General features: G+C 43.5%; 1 protein-coding gene across 1 annotated transcript in view; it reads right to left on the reverse strand.

Moving 5' to 3' along the window:
* The window catches only part of MORC3 (MORC family CW-type zinc finger 3), a 43,090-nt gene extending 31,607 nt beyond the window's left edge, over window positions 1-11,483 (reverse strand). The window contains exons 1-2 of the mRNA XM_040483959.1: window positions 11,360-11,483; window positions 1,022-1,094 (exon numbers count right to left, since the gene is read on the reverse strand). Of these exons, the coding sequence (XP_040339893.1) occupies window positions 1,022-1,094; window positions 11,360-11,398 (112 nt within the window). The 5' untranslated portion in view covers window positions 11,399-11,483. The remainder of the gene's footprint in view (window positions 1-1,021; window positions 1,095-11,359) is intronic.
* Window positions 11,484-23,438: the final 11,955 nt, after the last annotated feature.

Consider the following 23,438-nt stretch of genomic DNA (forward strand, 5'->3'; position numbering starts at 1 on the left):
AAAGAAAGAAAGAAAGAAAGAAAGAAAGAAAGAAAGAAAGAAAGAAAAGGAAAGAAAGGTGAAAAAAAATGTCAACAGAAGCAGTAATAACATCAGCTTTCAAACTAAGTTCCACCAGAATATCCCTGACTAAAATTACTTTCTGAGGTATTTTGAAATCTTTAGGACTAAACACAAATAATGGTTCCCAAACTATCCTTCCATAAGGGAGCCTACAATTAAAATAAAATAATCTTTTTAATCAGCCACTTCAGGAAAAACACTCTCCTGCATGAATCTTCCAGAGGAAAAAATCATGACCCATCATGCAAATGTGATCCCAGTCGTGCCTCTTTTCTCCTGCTCATTAAAACACTATTAAAATACAATTCTATGGGGCGCCTGGGTGGCGCAGTCGGTTAAGCATCCGACTTCAGCCAGGTCACGATCTCGCGGTCCGTGAGTTCGAGCCCCGCGTCGGGCTCTGGGCTGATGGCTCAGAGCCTGGAGCCTGTTTCTGATTCTGTGTCTCCCTCTCTCTCTGCCCCTCCCCCGTTCATGCTCTGTCTCTCTCTGTCCCAAAAAAATAAATAAACGTTAAAAAAAAAAAAAAAATACAATTCTATACCCAATCATTCTATTGGAGGAAACAATAACTTATTATCACAAATCAAACGTAACATTAATCCCCCTACTTGCTAACATCAGAAAAATCCATTGTTACACATATTTCCAATGATTAAAATCCACAATTCCCATTTTTGCAATAGATCAATTTCTTTTATAATCATAATTATACTACTTTCAACATGTTTTATGAATTTGGCAAAATATTTTAATACTAATACAGGGAAAGTTGAGGAACAATTAATTTGACATTGATCTGAATAGCTGTTATACTAGATAACCTTTACCAATGGTTATCATTCAAGATCCATCCGTTTTATTAAACAGCACATTTGCATATTATTTTGCAATGAAAAGTTTTTTAAAACTTCACTTACAAGCAACAGATTATACATGAAATGTCAATTTTACATACCTATTAATTCAGCAACTGCACTGAATGGCCAAGTGTGACTAGTAGAATTTGTATGTAAAAACTTCGGGCAAAGCTGAAACAAACCAATGATTCATGTAAATTAATTCAAGTCTTACTTTTGAGACAGAAACCAATATAATTTTCTGTCCCTGTATTAAACAATTCTGGGACCAAGTAAAACTTATAGCTGCTTGCTTCAGGATATACGTGGAAGATGTAACCGAGAAATAAGATTCTTGGAAGGCTGTGTGAAACTACTAAATAGTTCACTCATCAAGACTTGCCTCAAAACTCTTGCCTCCTCGGGTCCACCATTCCAAAGCTATGATATCATAAACTGCCCAATCAGAAAGTTACCCCCCTTACAAGACTTACCTCAAAATTACTGTGAAAACACAACTAAGATCTTGCCAATGGGGTGTTTTCTCCTGAGTGCGTTAGGCTTAATAAACTTAACTTCACAGGGGCACCTGGGTGGCTCAGTCGGTTAAGTGTCTGACTTCGGCTCAGGTCATGATCCCACGGTTCGTGGGTTCGAGCCCTGCATCCAGCTCTGTGCTGAACGCTTGCTCAGAGCCTGGAGGCTGCTTTGGATTCTGTGTCTCCTTCTCTCTCTGCCCCTACCTCACTTGTGCTCTGTCTCACTCTGTCTCTCAAAAATAAATAAATGTAATAAAAAAAATTTTTTTAATAAACTTCACATATTAATCAACAGGCTTTTCTAGTGGTCTTTTGGAAAATCAATATTTGATACCTTATTATTTACTCCAAGTTCATTACAGTTAAAACTGCAGGAGTGGAGTAATATACATTTATCAACCATTTTTACAGAATGTCAAAAGAAGTTCAAGTGAAACAAACGTTACTGATTTCCAAGGATTTTTAGGTCTGATTTTATTCACAGTAATACAGTATAGAAGACTACACCAATCAACCTCATGCTACAGAGGATTCTCCAAAATTCCTTAGAAATACAGATATCAAATGTATAAAAATGTACAAGCAGCTTTGAAAGGCCGAGGCTGGAAAATTTCAATATGCAGAGAATTTCCACGCAATGGGTATTTTATGTTCCTTTTAAACAGATCAGCTCACATTTAAAGGAAAAAAAGAGAGTGGACACTTTATTTAAGATGAAGAGCTCTGGAAATGGGATGAGATTATACATCAAACCAGCTGTGTTTGCAGTGTTCAGCTGCCGCCACAAGGTGTCAGAAAGAGGTCGACTTTTCCTCTATCTGCACTAGACTTTAAACAATCCCCAAGCATTCATTCACCATCAGCCTGAAGTACACATGTGAGAAATGAAATTCTGTAGAAGAGCAGTCTTCAGACGGGAACAGGGCACACATTCATGTAATGTGGAATGCAAGTAACTCAGACTTTCTACAGCATACATTACAATGAGTTTTTAATAAAAATCAATTTCCAGATCTTCACCCTGCACAAGAGACCTTTTCTCAAATTAATCTACCTGAGGACCGTGCCAGGACCAGCCATCAGGAGGCTCTTCACATCCCAGCCCCTCCCCCTGAGCAATTACCAGGCTACCAGTTACAGAAGAATGGTACAGTCCCCACCTGTTCTAATTTTATAAAGGGGCAGGGCTTTAGAGTGTGAAACCACTACCAAAGGAGAGGATTAATTAACCACCAAAATCCCTTAGAGCATTTATCTTTGCTCTATTTTATACATTCTGTTAGACGTGAAGTCTGGAGTTAGAAATGGTACATTTTGAATTTTAGATGTATTGAACAGAATGTGATAGTGGTAATGTCAATTTTCATGTAATGTCTTCAGCCTACACATCAGTTCCAAACTGACACAGCACACATCGTTCTTGAGCAAGAATCCCAGGAGAGCAAAGCAAAGGCGGCATTATTTCAGTAAGAAATAATGAATAGCAAACAGTGGCTTTCTGGATCTCTAAACATAAGCAATTATTTTCAGCTATTCTTTAAAAAATTTTTTTTAATGTTTATTTATTTATTTTGAGAGAGAGGGAGAGAGACAGCAAATATGCAGGTGGGGGAAGGGAAGGAGGGATAGGGAGAGAGAGAATCCCAAGCAGGCTCTGCACTGTCAGCACACAGCCCAACACGAAGCTCAAACTATGAGATGGTGACCTGAGCCAAAATGAAGAGTCAGATGCGTAACCAACTGAGCCAGCCAGGCGCCCCTCACCTATTCTTAATTCTCAACTCTATGTTGAGAACATGTCATTAGCTAGGAGGGGGGGAAAAACACCCTGGGGCAGCCAAAGCAGTAATAGATAGACGCACGCGCGCACACACACACACGCACACGCACACACACGCACACGCACACGCGCGCTGACACGTAGAACAGAGTATGCTTAACTAGGTGTGTGATCTTGGGCAAGAAGCTTAACCTCTGTGCCTCAAATTCTGTCATCTATAATAATGAGGATGACAATCATATCAGCTTACCAGGCTGTTAAGAATATTAAGTAACTTTGTAAAACGCTCATGAGACCAACAGAAACATAGTAAGCACTGTGTGAGTTCTTTAAAAAAAAGTTAAGTGTTCCTTAACGACACAACTGAGCTCATATAAAAATAAAAATGAGGAAAATCCTTAATGGCCTCAAGTAAGGAAGGAATTAAAAATAAGATTTGATAATGAGGATGCAATGAATGACTGGAATACAAAGGTTTTGGTTTTAATTGTGACTCAGAGATAGATTTGGAAGTAAATGCCCCTCTCCCCACTCCTCTTCCCCTCCATTAGCAGAGGAGGGGTGGGAATCTGCTTAATGGGAAGCTTGTCTGTTTGGATCAAAAAAAAAAAAAAAGTGTAACACGAAGTTCTGTAAAAAGAGGCATGCCTTCGCTTGGGTTAAGTGTTTCAATTTATATAACCTGCAGAACCACTATGGAGACACAGCCTCAATCTGACAGCACACGATTCCCTACGTCATTATTTAGGGGAATATTTTGAGTACACAATCTAAAATAACATTTAAGGGAACAATCCACCAGGAGAAAATGTTAGCAGGCAAGATATGCTAGTACTAGACATCACCCCCACCCCCAAACAGTAGGAAACACGCACAAAAAACCAAGATGCTCTCAAGACCACACAGATTTTTTAAAGAATCAATATAACTTTTAGAATTAGGGCGCTTGGGTGGCTCAGTCCTTAAGTGTCAGTCTTTGGCACAAGTCATAATCTCGCGTTTTGGGAGTTCAAGCCCCTCGTCGGGCTCTGTGCTGACAGCTCGGAGCCTAGAGCCTGCTTCGGATTCTGTCTCCCTGTCTCTCTGCCCTCCCCCCACTCGCACCCTGTCTCTCTCTCTCTCTCTCTCTCTCTCAAAAATAAATAAACGTTAAAAAAAATTAGCATCGGGGCGCCTGGGTGGCGCAGTCGGTTAAGCGTCCGACTTCAGCCAGGTCACGATCTCGCGGTCCGTGAGTTCGAGCCCCGCGTCAGGCTCTGGGCTGATGGCTCGGAGCCTGGAGCCTGTTTCCGATTCTGTGTCTCCCTCTCTCTCTGCCCCTCCCCCGTTCATGCTCTGTCTCTCTCTGTCCCAAAAAAAATAAATAAAAAACGTTGAAAAAAAAATTAAAAAAAAATTAGCATCAACAAATAGTCACAAATTTAAAAAATCAGTTAAATATATAAAACTTTTTGGAAGCCTGAACACATAGAGTGTTCACTTAGGCTCCCAACTGAAATTGCTCTGTAATGAAGGGAGGAAAAAAGGGAATAAACCCAGAAGAACAAAAACAATCAGAGAAATGATGGATAATAGTACATAGAATAGTCCGTGGTTTGGATAATGACAACTGATTTAATAGCCTGTAAAGAGCGAAGTCTGAAACCTATAGGAGAGGGGAAATAAAACAAGAAGCAGACCAGGAAGGAACCTTGGCAGAACTCCAGAAAGCCTCAGGAATTAGACTTTTGTGGCTCTGAAGTCAAAGGTACCAGAGGCTGTATGAAAACAAGACAGGTTTGGGGCGCCTGGGTGGCTCAGTCAGTTAACCGTCTGACTTTGGCTCAAGTCATGATCTCACGGTTCATGGGTTGGAGCCCAATTGTGGGCTGGCTCTGTGCTGACAGTGCGGAGCCTGCTTGAGATTATCTCTCTCTGCCCCTCCCCTGCTTGTGCACGGCCTCTCTCTCTCTCTCTCTCAAAATAAACAAACATAGAAGAAAAAGAAAGAGATGGAGAATAAGAAACAGTAAAGACTCCCCCCACTCCCCACCCCCGTTCCTTCTTTCATCCTGCAACTACTCTAAGCAACCCAGCAGAAAGCGGGCAGTCTGTTTTCTGGAACAAGTGATGATGGCAGCTCAGAGACAACGAACATAGGTGGGTTAAAGGCAAGTCAGCAGACAGCCCAGAAAAAAAATCCTCACATATATGGCCAAATGGTCTTCCACAAGCGTGTAAAGACCACTCAATGGGGAAGGGACAGTCTTTTCAATAAACAGTGCTGGGAAAGCTAGATATCTACACACAAAAGAATCAAGTTGCACGTTACCTCACATCATACGGGGGGGGGGGGGTGGGGGGGGAATTAAAATGGATCAAAGATCTAACATAAAGAGTTAAAACTATAAAATTCTTAGAAGAAAGCACAGGGGAAGAGTTTCAGGACACTGGATTTGGATCTTGGATAGGACACCAAAAGCACAGGAAACAAAAAAATCAATTGTACTGTATCAGAATTTAAAACTTCTGCACATTAAAGGATACAACCAACAAAATGAAAAATCTATGGAATGGGAAAAAATCTGCAAGTATGTGGTACAAGGTTAACATCCAGAACACATAAAGAACTCCTACACAAATCAACACCAAAAGGACTAAAATCCTAAATAGTTGACAAAGGACCTGGATATTTCTCCATGGATGGTACACAAATGGCCACTAAATACAAGAAAAGATGCTCAACATCACTAATCATTAGGGAAATACAAATCAAAAGCACCATGAGATACCACCTCACGCTCATTAGGACGGTATTATAAAAAAATTTTTTTAATGTTTATTTATTTTTGAGAGAGACAGAGAGAGAGAGAGAGAGAGAGAGAGAGAGAGAGAGAGAGAGAGACAGAGCATAAGCAGGGAAAGGACAGGGAGAGAGGGAGACAGAGAGAGAATGAGAAGCAAGCTCCAGGCTCTGAGCGGTCAGCACGGATGCACTAGATGCAAAATTCCTCTCTAGAAAATAGAATAATTTCTAAAAGCTCCATTTGGTTCTTTTACAAGTTGTGCATGGGGCTCGACCTCATGCACCGTGAGATCATGACCTGAGCCGAAGTTGGACACTCAACTGACTGAGCCACCCAGGTGCCCCAGGATCGTATTATAAAAGTAAACATAGAATTGTCATGATCCAGCAATTCCACCGCTGGGTATATACTGAAAATAAATGAAAGCAGGATCTTGAAGAGATTATTTGTACACCCGTGTTTATAGCAGCATTATTCACAACAGCCAAAAGGTGGAAGCAACATAAATATCCATCAACGAATGGATAAACAAAATGTGGTATATTCATACAAGGGAATATTTTTCAGCCTCAAAAAGATACCTTGACACATGCTACAGCTAACCACCTTGAGGACATTATGCTAAGTGAAATAAACCAGTCACAAAAAGGCAAATAATTCATGACTATACTTATATGAGATACCTACAGGAGTCAAATTCACAGATAGTAGAATGGTGGTTGCTAGGGGCTATGGGAAGGGAAATGGAGAATTATTTTTTAATGGGTACAGAGTTTAAGTTCTGCAAGATAAAAAGAGTTCTGGAGACTGTACAACAAAGTGAATGTATCTGAAGATTTTTTTTTAAATGTTTATTTTTGAGAGAGAGAGAGAGAGAGAGAGAGCGCATACGCACCTGCACGTGCATGCATGTGGTGGGGAGGGGCAGAGAGAAAGGGAGACTGAGGATCCAAAGCGGGCTCTGCGCTGACAGCAGAAAGCCCGATGCGGGGCTGGAACTGACGAGCCCTGAGATCATGATCTGAGCTGAAGTCGGACGCTGAACCGACTGAGCCACCCAGGTGCCCCACGATGTGAATGTAGGTAACACTACTAACTTGTACACTTAAAAATGATTAGGATGGTAAATTTTATGTGAAGTGTATTTTGCCAAATAAACAAAGAGATAAATACCAAGTCAGCACACTGAACAATGTGACACGCCTCCTTTTCCTAGCTGAGCTTTCAGATGAGCTACCAACCACAATTATATATGCCATGGCAAGAGACTAGATGCAAAATTCCTCTCTAGAAAACAGAATAATGTCTAAAAGCTCCATTTGGTTCTTTTACACGTTGTGCCAAGCCCTTCTGGATAGCATCTTATTTTTGTTGTTCCCACTTTTTAAAAACTCTTAATAATGTTTATTTTATATTTTGTTAAGCTTTTATTTAAATTCCAGTTAACGTACAGCGTTAATATAAGTTTCAGATGCGCAATATAGTTGATTCAACACTTCCATAGAACGCCTAGTGCTCATCACAAATGTTTAAGTTATTTTTAACAAACATATTTTCTAACACTTCCACTCTTTACGGTCTTACAAATACTGACATAGGGTGCCCCCAACAAAATATAACCGATTCCTTCCTGCCTGATCACCCAACACTGAAGCCCACCAAAGGGGCTCTACTCATGTATGAACATCTTCCAGTCAGCTTTTAGTGTCTCACTTGGAAATGTAAGCAGGTTAACCACCTCCGGACATTTGAGAATGTGTAAAATTAGAAATCAAAAACACGCAGAAAAAGGAACAAAGTAGCGGCAAAGCAGTGAGCAAAACAAAACAAAAACTTCACAAAAATACTATGATCAATATGCCCAGCAACAGCAAATGCTTTGTCCAGGGAGACTTTAAAAAGACATTCAGAGAGTAAGATAGTGTTTATAATAAACAAATGGTAAGAGAAAGGTAAAAGAACAAATGGAGAAAATCTCACAGAAAAGAAAGAAAAAACAGTGAAAAGGAAAACAAGAGACAACAGAGAACAGAAAACCAGAGGGATGAAATTTGTCAAATAAATGAGAACACTTTCCTGATTATGAAGGACTTGAGTTTCTAGCCTGAGTGCCCAATACAATGCACAGAACTCTATCACAATAAAGCATGCCTTTAAAATTCTGAGAGAATCATTTGTAACTTAGAATTACAAACCCAGCTAAATGATATGTAAAGAGAAAGCAATGTATTTCCAAGAAATGACAGAAAATTTCTTCTCGTGTACTCTGCTTTCAAGAAGGTATACCTGTTTTTGGAAGGATGGATGGGCTCTGCCACTACCAGGAACAAAAATAGCAAGTATTTACGGAGTGCTTACTATATGCACAGGCCTTTTATATGTATTTACTCCTTTACTGTTTAAAACCACCCTTTGAAGTGGATAAATTATGCCCATCCTTCAGACTGGAAACTCAGGCGTAGAGAGCAAGTAACTTGCCAAGGTTACACATCCAGGTGTCAGGATTGAACCCAGGCAAGTGGGGTCCAGGGCCCATGCTCTCAGTCACTGACCTGTTGTCCCTGCCAAGGGAGTAAACCCTGAAAGAGGAATATGTGGAATGGGGACCCAACAAAAAGGGGAAGGAAATTTCCAGAAAAATGATAAAGGGAAGTCCCCAAAACACAAGTGAGTCAACAAAACTGACAAAATATTGGGTGTGCTTGAACACATCTGGAAAAGATTTTCTAGGTCTGTGAAAGTTTGGATGAAAGAGTGATCAGTACAGACCAAATCTAAGCGAACAAAATACAATTATTAACTTCAGAAAAACAAAAAGCTGTACAGCAAAGGAAATGCAATCATAGTCCTGTTTGGCTCACTTGTGAATTGTGGTAAGAGTGATAAATCAGACAGTAATTCAACAAAAAAGAGAGATACATGCATTGGAAGGATGGGAAGAGGTGAAGAGTGTGCACATGTCAGTTAACTCCATAGCAGACTACTGGAAAATAACAAAATGGTACCCGCATTTTTACTTAGAAATATGGAAGCAAAAAGCAACAATTTAAGTGTTTTCGTCACTCTGCAGTCCATTCTAAGATCTCTCACCCTCCAAAATTAAAAAAAAAAAAAAAATTGTATAATTATGGTTCACCTCTGTGCCTTAGGTTCTACGATTTTGACAAATGCATAAACTCATTAATTCCGAGACTCCCCTAATGAAACATTTGAGAGCTATATGCAAACAATGAGCAGGACTATATTCCAATGAAACTTTATGGAAACTGAAATGTCTATGTCACATAATTTTTCTGTCACAAAATATTCTTTGATTTTTTTCCAACTGTTTAAGGATCATTCTTAGCTTGTGGGTCACACAAAAACAGGTGGCAGGCTGGATTTGGCCCATGAGCTGTAGTTTGCCAATTCCTGTCCTAAAGCAAGAAGATGGGTGGAGATACAGTCCAGAAGCTGCAGATGGGAGACTTCTGTCAATGGGGTTCAAAACAGCCCATATTACCCACAAAAGAAAGATTTAGCACAGGGACAGCTGTTTCACCCAGACAGCCAACTAACAACACTACCGGTCTCTTAACCCTGTTTTGACCTTTGTCTTTGCTCCCTTTATCACCTCAATCTTAAAGAGCCTGAGACATTGCAGGGGCCAGGGAAAGAAAAGAGAATCCAAGTGTAGAAACAGGACCCAACCAGTTCACTCCCTTTCCCCTCTACACGATTCTGGTCCAGAATGTGGCCCAATCTGGGAAGGGGAAGGGCCAGGCATTAAACTGAATAAGAGATTTTAAATTAGATGAGGTCACACTTTACAATACCTGAGGCTAACGGGAGTGTGTTATCTGCCCAGATCCACTCGGGCATGGAAAAGAACCATTAGCAAGTAATATTTAAAGCCAGACGTAAGAAGAATAAAGTTTTCTCCATATTCAAACTACTAAATACTATCTCATTCAATAAGCCAGTTATGTAACCAAAGGACCTTTATTCAGTATGGGTAAAGAATGCTTATAGATCAATAAAAATTTCTCTAAAAGAGAACAGAAAAATGGACAAAGGATACGAATAGGTTATTTTTTGTAATGTTTCCTTCATTTTTGAGAGAGAGAGAGAGAGACACCCCAGCGCGCTTGAGTACGGGGGGGCGGGGGACAGAGAGAGACCAGAATCAGAAGCAGGCTCCAGGCTCTGAGCTGTCAGCATAGAGCCCAAGGCGGGGCTGTAACTCACAAACCGGGAGATCGACCCGAGCTGAAGTCGGACACTTAACCAACTGAGCCACACAGGCGTCCCACAAATAGGTTTGTTTTTTTTTTTTTTTAAGGAGTAAAATGTTAATAACTTTTAACTTCACAGTCAAGGAAATGTAAAGTAAACCCACGTACATTTCACACTCGTCACACAGGAAAAACTGTTAAAGTCCAACAATACCAGGTGTGGGTAAGAATCTGGATAAATCTAAAAAAGTCACAGGGCAATGCACCATTTTTAAAGCAATGGTATTACCACCCGATTGTTCAATTTAACGAGACTAAGGTAGACACTCTCTGGCAAGAGTCACCAACCTCAAAAGAGGAGGTACACTTTCGCATATCAACACCAACTTTTTAAGGATAATCAGGCAGAGAAGCCACGCCCACATTTTAGGAGGTGAAATGTTAATTCTAGTGTGTGACCGCTCCCTACGACTTAGGACTACTAGATACGAGAAATACTGGAGGATTTCCAAGAACGCCCCGAAACAGACACGACCGAGAGGCTACAGGAAACGGGAGAGCCCAGTGACCTGGGGATTTGGGCCCGAGGGCTTAACTGGAGGGAAGAGGCAGGAATGTGAACGAATCAGAAAGACTCGTTCCGGCTCGCTTCACCCCATCCCACAGCCTAGAGGTCAAGGCCGCCTGGCATTTCGGGCCGCGATCTGCCGCTGCCGCTCCCCCCCCCCCCCCCCCCGGGGGGCCCCCCGGGTCCGCAGGCCAGGAAGGGTCAGGGGCCCCGCTGTCCGAGGGGCGGGCGACCCGACCACAGAGGCCTCGCCCTCGGACGACAGCTGCGAGGCAGCCAGGAGGGAGCCGGGAGGAGGGGCCGCGGCCCCGGCCCGCCCCGAAGCCGCGAAGGCAAAACAGAAACCTATCGCGGAGGAAACGGAACGCAGCCCGGCCCGCGCCGCCCGACCCTGCCCGCCGCCGAGCGGCTCCGCCGACGGGAGCGAGATGGCCGCCCCCTCCCCCGGCCCCGCCGCGGCCCCAACCGCCGCGCCGACAAGTCGCCACCGCCCACTGCCTGCCCCCCCTCGCTTGCCCGCCTGCCCGCCCTCCTGGGACACGGCCCGCTCCACCCCTCGCGGCTGCTCACCGCGCTGAGGCGGATCCCGCTGGGTGGCTGCGCCGCCATCTTGAGCGAGCTACAAAGCCAGGACCGGCCTCGGCCGCAACCCGACTGGGAGGCGGCCGGGAAGACTGCACGGCCTGCTGGGCCCACCCACTTCCGGGGCGGGGCGCGCGGCCGCCCCGCCCACCCACTTCCGCCTCGGGCGCCGTGGTACGGAGAGCTGTGGGGAAGGTAAATTGAGGCTGGTTTAAACCAAGAACTGGGCTCGCAGCGCCCGGCCCTGCAGGGGTAGGGCGCATGCGTGAGACGGGCGGGCGCGAACGGGTCGCTGCGTTAACCGGACCTGGAGACCTGAGGGTCTGGAATTCGAATCTTACAGCGACGTGTGCCGGGGCCCGGAGAAGTGCGCTCCAGGCGCCTGAGCTGGCTGGACGTGAATTGCGCCAAAAAAGCCATCCCATGCTCACCTGTGTCCGTGTGATTTGAAACCTTGTTAACGAAATGTAGATTTTGTGCATACTGGAGTTGTCCTGGAAATTATCATCCTTCATCCTTATGAAAAGAGTTCTTTCTCGCATGCACATTTATTCGGTGTCGGCTTGGAGCCGGGCACCGGGCTGAGTGAGGAAGATAGAGAAATGAAGAAGTATAGGGTTGTTTGTTACATATTGCAGGTAAAGAGAGGATGGAAACGGTTTTGTTTGTTTTGTTTTTAATATCCATTTAGGTTTTTTGCTTTTTGTCTTTCCTTTTATGTCTTTGTGCTGATTTGGGGTAAGTTTAAGCACCTGTCAGGTCTCCAACACTTGTTTTTGTTTCGCTTAATTTTTTCGAATTTTTTTCAAAAAATTGTTTAATGTTTATTTGAGGGAGAGACAGAGCGTTGAGTGGGGAGGGACAGAGAGGGAGACACAGAATACGAAGCAGGCTCCAGGCTTCAAGCTGTCAGCGCAGAGCCTGATGGCAAAGCTCACAAGCTGTGAGATCCTGACCTCAGCCAAAGTCTGATGCTCAACCGACTGAGCCACCCAGGCGCCCCTAACTTTTTTTTCAACTAAAAAAAAAAAAAAGTTATCCCATTTCTCCCACCCGCTTCCCACCTATTGCGTTTTTAAATTTTTTTTTCAACGTTTTTATTTATTTTTGGGACAGAGAGAGACAGAGCATGAACGGGGGAGGGGCAGAGAGAGAGGGAGACACAGAATCGGAAACAGGCTCCAGGCTCCGAGCCACCAGCCCAGAGCCCGACGCGGGGCTCGAACTCACGGACCGCGAGATCGTGACCTGGCTGAAGTCGGATGCTTAACCGACTGCGCCACCCAGGTGCCCCTCTTTTATTCTTAAATAAGCCCAATTTTGCCAGTAAAACAACTGGCAGTTTTTATTTTATTTTTAAGGTCAACACCGAGCTAGCGATATCCGGTTTGGTCTTCCCTCATGATGCTGGGTAGCAGCAAGCTGTAGTTCCCAATCAGCCATGCTATCAGAATAAACAACCCACACACTTAACAACAATTGCAACCCATAGGACCAGGCTGTTTTTCACTTTCAGTACAGTATTTAAAGAGATATCCAACACTTCCTTATAAAATAGGCCCTGTATTAGATGATTTTGTCCAACCGTGGGCTGGCGTAAGTGTTCTGAACACATTTAAGGTGAAGCTACACTAAGCTCTGATGTTCGATATGTTTAGGTTTATTAAACGCATTTTCAACCTACGATTTTTTTTTTTAATGTTTATTTATTTTGAGAGAGAGTGCGAGCAGGGGAGGGGCAGAGAGAGAGAGGGAGGGAGAGAACCCCAAGCAGGCTCCGGGCTCAGTGAGCATCTCAATCTCATGACCTCGAGATCACAACCTGCGCTGAAATCTAGAGTCGGACACCTAACCGACTGAGCCACCCAGGCGCCCCCACCCTACTATATTTTCAACTTACAATGGGTTTATTGAGAGGTAGCTCCATTGTAAGTAGAGGAAGATCTGAATGTACGAGGAAATGTTAAAAAAAAAAAAGTTCTGTTGTCACCCTTGCCACTCACTCATTGGGCAAATGACATAATGTGAATCGCCTAAATCAGGGTGCTAGTTACTACCCTTTGTAATGCCCTGCACTGGATAATTTCTCAGTTCCCTCCAGCTTTAAGATTGTTATGTAACAGGCTTTCTTATTAACTCTTTATTGAGAGCCTTCTTCATATCTGTCAACTGTCAACGTCAGAGCTCTAAGGATGCCGTGGTGAACAAAATAGCCAAGGTTTCCTCTCTTGAACTTACGATCTCAAGACTGTGTTGGTTAAATAAATCGTGGCCCATTTGTGACTTGTGAAATCAATTTGATGAGTCTCAACTATCGTTTTGTGGGAATCCAAAGAGTTTTAATTTACTAGTATAGAGCTGTGTCAGTCTAGGGCTGACAACTTCTTCACTTATTACTATTATTATTATTCCAACTTCCCTTCTTGATCATATGCTGTTCAGCACATTTTGAGATGAGATTATCCTGGATTATGTGGTTGGGCCCTAGATGCAATCCCAAGGGTCTTTGTAAGACAGACACAGGGGCAACCTGGGTGGCTCAGTTAAGTGTCAGACTTTTGACTTCAGCTCAGGTCATGATCTCACAGGATTCCTGAGTTTGAGCCCCGCATCGATCGGGCTCTCTGCTGGCAGCATGGAGCCTGCTTGAGATCCTGGTCTTTCCCTCTCTCTGCTCCTACCTCTCTCGTACTCTCTCTCTCTCTCAAAATAAATAAATAAACTTAAAAGAAAAAGTTATATAAGACAGGGACAGAGGGAGATGGAATCGCAGAAGGTAATTTGGCCTCTGCAGCAGAGAGAGACTTGAAGATGCTATACTGCTGATTTTGAAAAGAAGGGGTCTTGAGCCAAAGAATGAGCTCTAGAAGCTGGAAAAGGTGAGGCCACTCCATTCTAGAACCCCCAGAGTTTGCAGAGGGAATGAAGCCCTGCAGACAGCTTGGTTTCAGCTCAGTGAAACTTATTTCAGACATCTGGCCTTCAGAACTGGAAGAGAAGAAATTTCTGTAATTTTAAGCCACTAAATTTGTGGTAATTTGTTAGGACAACTGCAAGCGTAGACAATATATTCATGTGCAAGCAAGTACTTACCTATATATACAGATTCTTGTCCTCCCCACCCCTTTTTTTTTTAAACACAATTGAGCACACTGTGGAATTCTACATCCTCAAGGCTTACTCATATCGAAAAAAATGTGAGGCAAACACGTACAGGCTGAACTTACACTACATTGGTATAAAAGGGGATTTTACAGGGAAATAAATGCCCCACCACACCCCTCTGGTACTTGTATCAAATCCAAGCTTACATGGAAACCTTTATTTAAAAAAAAAAGCTGAGTTTGATGTGATTTTTTTAATGATAGAAAACTATCTTATTTGGGGAGCGCTGTAGACTGAATGTTTGTCTCCCCCACAAATTCATACATTGAAATCCTAGCCCCCAATGAATGTATTTGGTGGAGCCTTTGAGAGGTGATTATGTCACAAAGGTGGAGCCCTCATGAATATTAGTGCCCTTATAATAAAATAGACCCGCCAGAGCTCTCTCAACTCTTGTGCAATGTGAAGACAAGGCAGGAACAACCAGGAAGGTACCTTGACCTTGAACTCTTAGCCTCCAGAACCGTGAGAAATGAATGTTTGTTGTTTAAGCCACCCAGCCTACAGTATTTTTGTAGGACTGAGTCAAAGGAAAATGGACTAGGGGCGCCTGGGTGGCGCAGTCGGTTAAGCATCCGACTTCAGCCAGGTCACGATCTTGCGGTCCGTGAGTTCGAGCCCCGCGTCGGGCTCTGGGCTGATGGCTCAGAGCCTGGAGCCTGTTTCCGATTCTGTGTCTCCCTCTCTCTCTGCCCCTCCCCCGTTCATGCTCTGTCTCTCTCTGTCCCAAAAATAAATAAACGTTGAAAAAAAATTTAAAAAAAAAAAAAAGGAAAATGGACTAGGTCAAGGAAAGAGAACTGTTTAAAGTCCATACAGGAGTTAGAATATTTGTCAAATAAAATCTCTCCCTGATTTAATAAATACAATGTGAAATCTGGTTGCTTTCACAAACCTATACAGATATGCACCTTGACTTTTACACTGAACAGTATATTTTGTAGATCCTTCCAAAACAGCCTAAAGAACTTCCTCATGTTATTTTGCAACTTCCTAACATTTTTTTTTTTAAGTAATCTCTATGCCCCACATGGGGATCGAACTCATTGACCCTAAGATCAAGAGTTACATGTCCTACTGACTGAGCCAGCTGGATTCCTCAATAACATCCCATTTTATTGATGTATTGTAATTTCTTTAGCCAATCCTTCCTTGTGCTGGTGGGCAAAGGTTGTCTCCAAAGTTTTGTTATTATCAATAAGACTACGGTGAATAATTTTTATGTAAGTTATACATGTATATCAGAAAAATTCCCAAAAGTAGGATTGTTGGGTCAAAAGATACACCCAATCATAGTTTTGATAGAAATTGACAAATTTCCTCCAAAGAGCTTGTACTAATTTATATTCCTTATTTGTAGAAGGGATCCTGTTTTCCCCTAATACTAATATCTGCTGAAACGGTCAGTGAATAATATTTCAGAGCAATTTTAAGTTTTTCCTTATATTGTAAGTTTGGACATTATTTGACATGTGTTAAAGCCAATTGTTTTTTCGTGTGTGTAGAACCCCCCGTTCATTTCTTTTGCCCATCTTTCTATACTTTATCTTTCAATAGGTGTTCTTTGAGTATTGGAAAAATTAGCCCTTCATAAAAGGAGTCTTTTCAAATATGTTTCTCAGTTTGCCATTTGTCTTTTACTTTGCTTATGATTTTTTTTTCAACGTTCATTTATTTTTGGGACAGAGAGAGACAGAGCATGAACGGGGAAGGGGCAGAGAGAGAGGGAGACACAGAATCGGAAACAGGCTCCAGGCTCTGAGCCATCAGCCCAGAGCCTGACGTGGGGCTCGAACTCACGGACCGCGAGATCGTGACCTGGCTGAAGTCGGACACTTAACCGACTGCGCCACCCAGGCGCCCCGTGCTTATGATTTTTTTTATGCAGAATTTTTAAAAGAAAATTCATATAGCCAAAATTATTGAACTTTCTCTTATGGCTTCTGAGATTTGTATTCATCTAAAAATGATCATTATTGGCTTATGTAAATGCCTTCTCTTGATTTCTTCCAGTATTTTTATGGTTTCTTCATGGTTTCAATCTTTGATCTCTTTGGAATCTATTTTGGTGAAAGATGGGAGGTATAAATCCAATTTCTTATTTTTTTCTGTTGGTTACCCAGCTATCCCAATACCATTTATCAAATAAGCCACCTGTCTTTCCCCCTATTGGTTCGAATACGACATTTTTCTATGCATTTGTGTCCATTGATGGGCTTTCTATTTTATTCTGTTGATCTGCTGTCCATTCCTGCACTGGTACCAATTATTTTAGCTTTATAATATGTTTCAAGACCTACTCAGTGTAGTTCTCTTCTTTACTCCTTGTTTTCAGAAAATTTCTGGCTACTTTTGCCTATTTTTCCAAATAAAATTTAGGATGAGTTTATCTTGTTAAAACAAAACAAAACAAAAACCAAGTGTTGTTTTTGGGGGATTGCCTTAAATTCATAGATTAATTTAGAATTTGCAACTTGATGACGTTGAATCTTCCTCTTTAAGACCTAGTGAGCCTTTCCTTTCACTCCAAGTGTCCTTTACTCCTTCAGAAATATTTTCTTCAAGGAGTTCTTATGAAGCTTTTTTTTTTCCTGGATATTTTATTGTTGTTGTTATTGTAAGTGGGATTTCATCTGTCTCATAACTAGCCATTTAGAGATGTTGATGTCAAAAAAACTATATTGATGTATATATATGCATATGTGTGTATAAAGATTTTATTTTCATTTTTTAAAGTTTATTTATGTATTTTGAGAAACAGCAAGCGCAAGAGAATGAGCATGAGTGGGGGAGGGACAGAGAGAGGGAGAGACAGAATCCCAAGCAAACTTCGTGCTATCAGCACAGAGCCCAATGTGGGGCTGGAACTCACAAACTGTGAGATCATGACCCGGTTGAAACCAAGACTTGGACGCTTAACTGACCGAGCCACCCAGGTGCCCCTAACGATTGTATTAAGTAATTCCTACCCTCAAAGTGGGGCTCGAACCTACAACCCCAAGATCAAGCGTCACATGCTCTACTGACCGAGCTAGCAAGGTGTCCCTTAGTGCATATGTATTAACTTTTTATTGAGTCTGATTGCCTTTAGGCCAATCATGCTCTTTGATTAACCACAAGCTCCACCTCTCCCAATCATATTAGACAACTCATCTGTTTCCCGAAGAAATTTAGATTCCTTAACAATTAGATGCTTAACCTGGCTTAGATTCAGAAACAAATGGAAAACAGTTGCAAGGGAAACCTGGAAGAATATACAATCAAGTGCTTATGAGTTAAGATAGTAGCTTTACTATAACACAAAGAGCTCTCCAACCAGCACGGTGGTGCCCAGGGCCAAGTGTTCACCCCCCACACAGTACAGCAGTGTTTTGTTGTCAAAGGGTCCAGTGAGAATTGAGGACACGCTCATGGAGGATAGAAAAGGCCGTCTTCACATGTTTTTCAGGTGGGTTGGGCTGACTGTGAAATCAGGTAGTTCAAGGACCAGCAGGGAAGAGTGGGGACAGCAAGCCAAGAAGAGTGCCCTCGTGCGCCAACACTGGGTGCTCAGTGAGACAGCAGGAGCCTCCGGGGAGTGGTTACTAGAGAGGGTCTAAGTTTGGGGCCCAAAACCCACTGTTCCCTGAGCCCCCCACTGTCTAGTCCTACAAATTACTTTATTCAAACTGGGGTTTCCTATTCTTTCTTCCTCCTCCAGCACCACCTTTATCAGAAACATCAACCTTTATGTTCTTCATTTAGTTACTATGGACAGCCTACATATGCCAGACCCCAAAGGAACTGAAGAAGATACAGGGTCTCTCTCTCTTCCACAAAAGGGCGCCTGCCTCGCAGCCAGCGATGGGCTATGACATTAGTAGGTGCTCTAATAGGGCTGTCCTGTGACAAAGTGCCTCACTGTGTCTGAGGAGCTGCAGAAAGAAGCAAGACTGAGGAATTCGGATCTCAAAGACTGGCTCCCATATGTTTGTTACATAAACAATTTGAGTGGGACGTGTCAGGTGAAGGAAAAGAGTATCACGCAGCTGGAACAACATAGGAAAGATATGCAAGAGATTAAAATGCCGAGTGGTTAGGGGAGACAGAAGAGACAGACGAGAGGCCTCCAGGTCCCAAGGATTAAATTCCCACCTTCCCTCTGCTTCTGGTTGACTTTGTGGGGGAAATCCAGGATGAGACAGACACTGTTCATTGCATAAGGGGAACCCTGGCCTAGACCCTCTTCCGTGCCCTCCTTTTAAACTCACAGTAATTTTGGTTTTGTGTTAGAATTTTTATTGCGGGTAACATACACAGAACATGAAATTTGCCATTTTCACCCTTTTTCAGTGTACAATACAGTGACCTTAATTACGCACACATTGTGGTGTCACCATCACACATCTCCAGAACTTTCTCATCTTTCCAAACTGAAACACTGTACCCATTAGACACGAACTCCCCATCCCCCTCTCCCAGCCCCCGGTATCCACCCTTCTACTTTGTGTCTATGAATTTGGCTACTTCAGGTCCCTCATGCAAGTGGAGTTATCCATTTGTCCTTCTGCGACTGGTTTACGTACCCTAATGTCCTCAAGGTTCACCTATGCTGTAGCATGTGTGAGAATTCCCTTCCTTTTTAAGACTGAATAATATTCTGTTGTGTGGATAGACCACATTTTGTTTAGCCATTCATCTGTCAATGGACATTTGGGTCATTTCCACCTATTGGCTATTTTGGATAATGCTGACATAAACGTAGGTGTACAAATATCTGAGACCCCAGGGGCACCTGGGCGGCTCAGTCGGATGAGCGTCCAACTTCAGCTCGGGTCATGACTCATGGTTTATGGGTTCACACATGAACCACTCGTGCTTGCTTGCTCTCTCTGTCAAAAATAAACAGTAAAATAAATAAATAAAAAAAATCTGAGACCCTGTTTTCAGTTCTTTTTTAAAAAAATTTTTAAATATTTATTCATTTTTGAGAGTGAGAGAAACAGAGCATGAGCAGGGGAGGGGCAGAGGGAGAGGGAGACACAGAATCTGAAAGCAGGCTCTGAGCTGTCAGGACAGGGCCCGACACCGGGCTTGAACTTACAGACCGTGAGATCCTGACCTGAGCTGAAGTCAGACGCTTAACCAACTGAGCCACCCAGGCGCCCCTGGTTTTAGTTCTTTTTAGTGAAATTGCTGGATCATATGGTAATTCTATTTTTAACTCGTTGAGGAACTACTTTACTCCTCTCCTAGACCCACAGTATTTAAAAATTTTTTAAATACTTTTGAGAGAGAGAGAGAGGCAGCGTGTGAGCGGGCAAGGGGCAGAGAGAGGGAGACACAGAGTCCGAAGCAGGCTCCAGGCTCCGAGCTGTCAGCACAGAGCCCGACGTGGGGCTGGGACTCACAGACCGTGAGATCATGACCTGAGCCGAAGTCGGACACTTAACCGACTTGAGCCACCCAGGCGCCCCTAGACCCATAGTATTTTAAAATGTATTTCCTTTCCCATTGGTTTAAAGGTGGACTTACTTGATTTCGATGGAGAACCGCTTGGAAGGAGCTACCTATATAGGATGAGAAGTAACCAAACAAGTTCAGCCTTGCTGGCTTCCTCCTGGTTTCCATGTCATACTTATGAATAAATTGCTCTGAAAACTAGCGTGTCTCCAAGAATGATCCAGGAAGCACCGGTGACAAAAATAACTTGTTACACATGCAGATTCCTGAATGTCGCCCTTTCTACTGACTCAGACTCTCTGGGGAGGAGGCTAGGCATCCTGCAAGTTTGCAAGCTCTCCAGGTGGTCCTCGTGCACATGCAGGTGGGAGGACCCTTGCTAAGCATAGTTCCTCTGCTGGATTCTCACCGTAACTGACAGATTTCTAACCTCAGGATACCCCTATCCAGCCTGAAAAATGCTTGCAGGGGTCCTCTTCACTCTGAACTTCAGAGACAGCACCAAGTCCGGTTGGAGAGGATGCAATGGTGTGGAATGATTACTGCACGACGTAACAAAACACATACACATGATCACACACACAGGGTACTAACTTGACCCTCACGAGCCCAGTTGCTCCTTCAGGTAGGAGGTGGAGACTCCTCAGTGTGCCCTTGGCTCATCCGCATTCTGCTCCTAATCGTATTCTCTTTGAAGGTGTTGACTTTGCACGTTCATTGGTTTATGTGTCTCACTGAACTGCAAGTAATACCCGCTAGCAGGCGTTGTCTTAACACCAAAGCATTTTATTCCAATGACACAGAACCTGTCTGGGTAGTTCAAAACCTTTAAGTTCAACCTTCCTTAACTACTTTGGCAAACCTAGCCATTTCTCCTAATTTAACCGCGCATAATGTACAAATACTGGAAAACAAGGCGTGTTCTCCTCTAAAAACAGATCTCGCCACACTTTCAAAGCTAGGCGCTACTTTCTCTGTGCTGTGGCCCTAGCACGAGCTGGTTTTGCAGGAAGTCATACATGGGCGGGGTAGTTTCAGAAACTTGTCTTCCACACATTACGGAACAGCAGTAGCCACCATGGGGATTTCCTGTCTAATTTTCTCAGCACTGGGGTGGAGAAAAGGGCTCTAAGAGGGAGACAGATCTAGGTTCCGTTTCCTAGCTTTGCTGGCCTTGTAGAATGGGGTAAGCCTCTACTTCCCAAGGGGGTGGGAAGAGAGAATGTGATGCCCGGGAGGCGCCTGGCACCGTGCCTGGCCCCTGGAAGGCACTCTAGTTACAGGGATCGGTTCATCCGCACGCATGGGCCACCCTCCCACCGACACTGCCCGCAGCTGTGTGTGTTCAAACCCGTTCTGTTAGAGCACCAGCCTGTTCTCCTTGGCTACGGCCACTCCTGGCAAGTCCCACCTCTCCCAGCACACTCCCTGCCCTCAGTGCAGTGGCTGAGGGCTGGACGCGGAGCATTTCCACCGGGAGGAATGGAGGCAGAGCAGTTGGCTCCACTTTGTGGTGAAGGGCCTCGGTTCCAAAGTAAGAAGAAAATACGGAACCGCTAACCTTGCTCCTGCACATCTTACCGATATTGGGGTGGGCACAGGCTTCTTTTTCACTGAGGGGTGCAAAACTGTTCACAGATCACAGAAATGGTTAGTTGCTAGAACCCTAAGATGCAGTTGCATTCGATAGTCCCATTTTATAGATGAGAAAACCGAGGCACAAGTTTTGCTCACGCTAGTATGTGGGGAAGCTGAACACCACACCCAGGCAAGCCGACCTCACAGCTTATAACCCCAACTCCTACGGTATTCACGAACTAAAGATTTAAACGTGCATCACGTTGATAAGACTTCCTTAGTGTTCCATGATGTACTATGGGATTCCTTTTAAGATTTCCATTTAATAAATAAGGATTCACTTACACACACATGTTCAGAGACCATTAAGCTGTTTTAGATACTAGAGAGAAAAACCATCAACAAAATTTGTAAATCTAAGCACAGATGGCATAATAGCTCCCGATGATGTAAGTTACTAGTTTTGTAAATTCTGAGGTATGAACATATGCATGCCCTTGAGGTTAACTATTGATCGGCATAGGGTTATCGCTTCACAGTCTGAATTACAGCAAACTCACAGAACTTACGTAGAAATTATAGCTCTACGCTTCGGTATTCAAAGCTTTAGTCACCAAGCTTGCAAATGTTCTTAGAGATACCCCTTACACGCACAAACCCATCATTTTCATGTAATTCTTAACACATATTTGTATGAATACCCCTATTTCTAGTGGTGAGCTTGAATTCTTCTTTTGAGCCCTTATGTAGGTAATCGGGTGGTTCTGTCCTCCCCAAATCCCGTACTGGGGCTCTTGACACAAATTGCTTCTACACTGCACACACGCTAGGAACTAGTAGGTTGTTACGGGAAACTTAACCGACGATGCTGGTTAATTCCAAACCGATCCCTGGCGTGCAGAAAGGATGGACAGAGGGCACGCATTAGGCCAGTGTGCATCATCTGGCCTGGAACCCGACTTCATGCGATGCTCTGGAGGCTGAAAAGGGGACATGAGGTAGGCAAGTCTGGAAGGCAAACCATGCTCCCTGGCAGAGAGTTCAGGCTCCCGCAGCCGAGCCAGGATTCTAAATAGGGTAGCTGGCTTAAGCCAGAGAGGCTCGGCAGGAGTGGGGTGACCCCCTGCCAGGAGAGAGGAGTCTGTGCTTAGGAAGGGATTATTTTAATGAACAGTGAGGTCTACAAAGTGGGAAAGAGATCCCAGAAAGGACAAAGGAAAAGGGAAGAGTCGAGAGTCCGTTTCTCTGACAGAAGCTTCAGGCATTAAAGGCTCCGTGACTACATCGACTGATTTATGTTAAATGGAAAGTGCTGGCAAGGCACATCATGGTACATAACTAAGGTTACAGCTGTCAGAGTTCTGAAAACTATGTATTTCTTTCAAAGCTGGATGCACTGTGATTTTAACGCGTGACTTATTTGAAAGTTTATTTATTTATAAACTTTACAACCAACACGGGGCTCACACTCACAACCCCAAGATCAAGAGTCGCACATTCTTCTGATTGAGACAGCCAGGCATCCCTCCCTTTTAAAAAATGTTTATTTTTTGAGAGCGAGAGAGAAACAGCGAGTGAGCGAGCGTGCGCATGCGAGCAGGGACAGGGGCAGAGAGAGAAAGAGAGAGAGAGGGACAGAATCCGAAGCAGGCTCCAGGCTCTGAGCTGTCAGCACACAGCCCGATGCCAGGCTCGAACTCACAGACCTCACGATCACGATCTGAGCTGAAGTCGGTGGCTCTTCTGACTGAGCCACCCAAGCGCCCCAGCCGGGTGCCCCTTAATATGTGATTTTAATGAGCAAGAGTTAAATACGTTGAGATATCTTCAAGCCCTCACCACTGCTGAACCGTCAATGGTAATGGGCAATTATGATTTTCAG

The sequence above is a fragment of the Herpailurus yagouaroundi genome, unplaced genomic scaffold (assembly GCF_014898765.1).
Source record: "Herpailurus yagouaroundi ecotype Mexico unplaced genomic scaffold, PumYag 162, whole genome shotgun sequence".
NCBI classification, from domain to species: domain Eukaryota; kingdom Metazoa; phylum Chordata; class Mammalia; order Carnivora; family Felidae; genus Herpailurus; species Herpailurus yagouaroundi.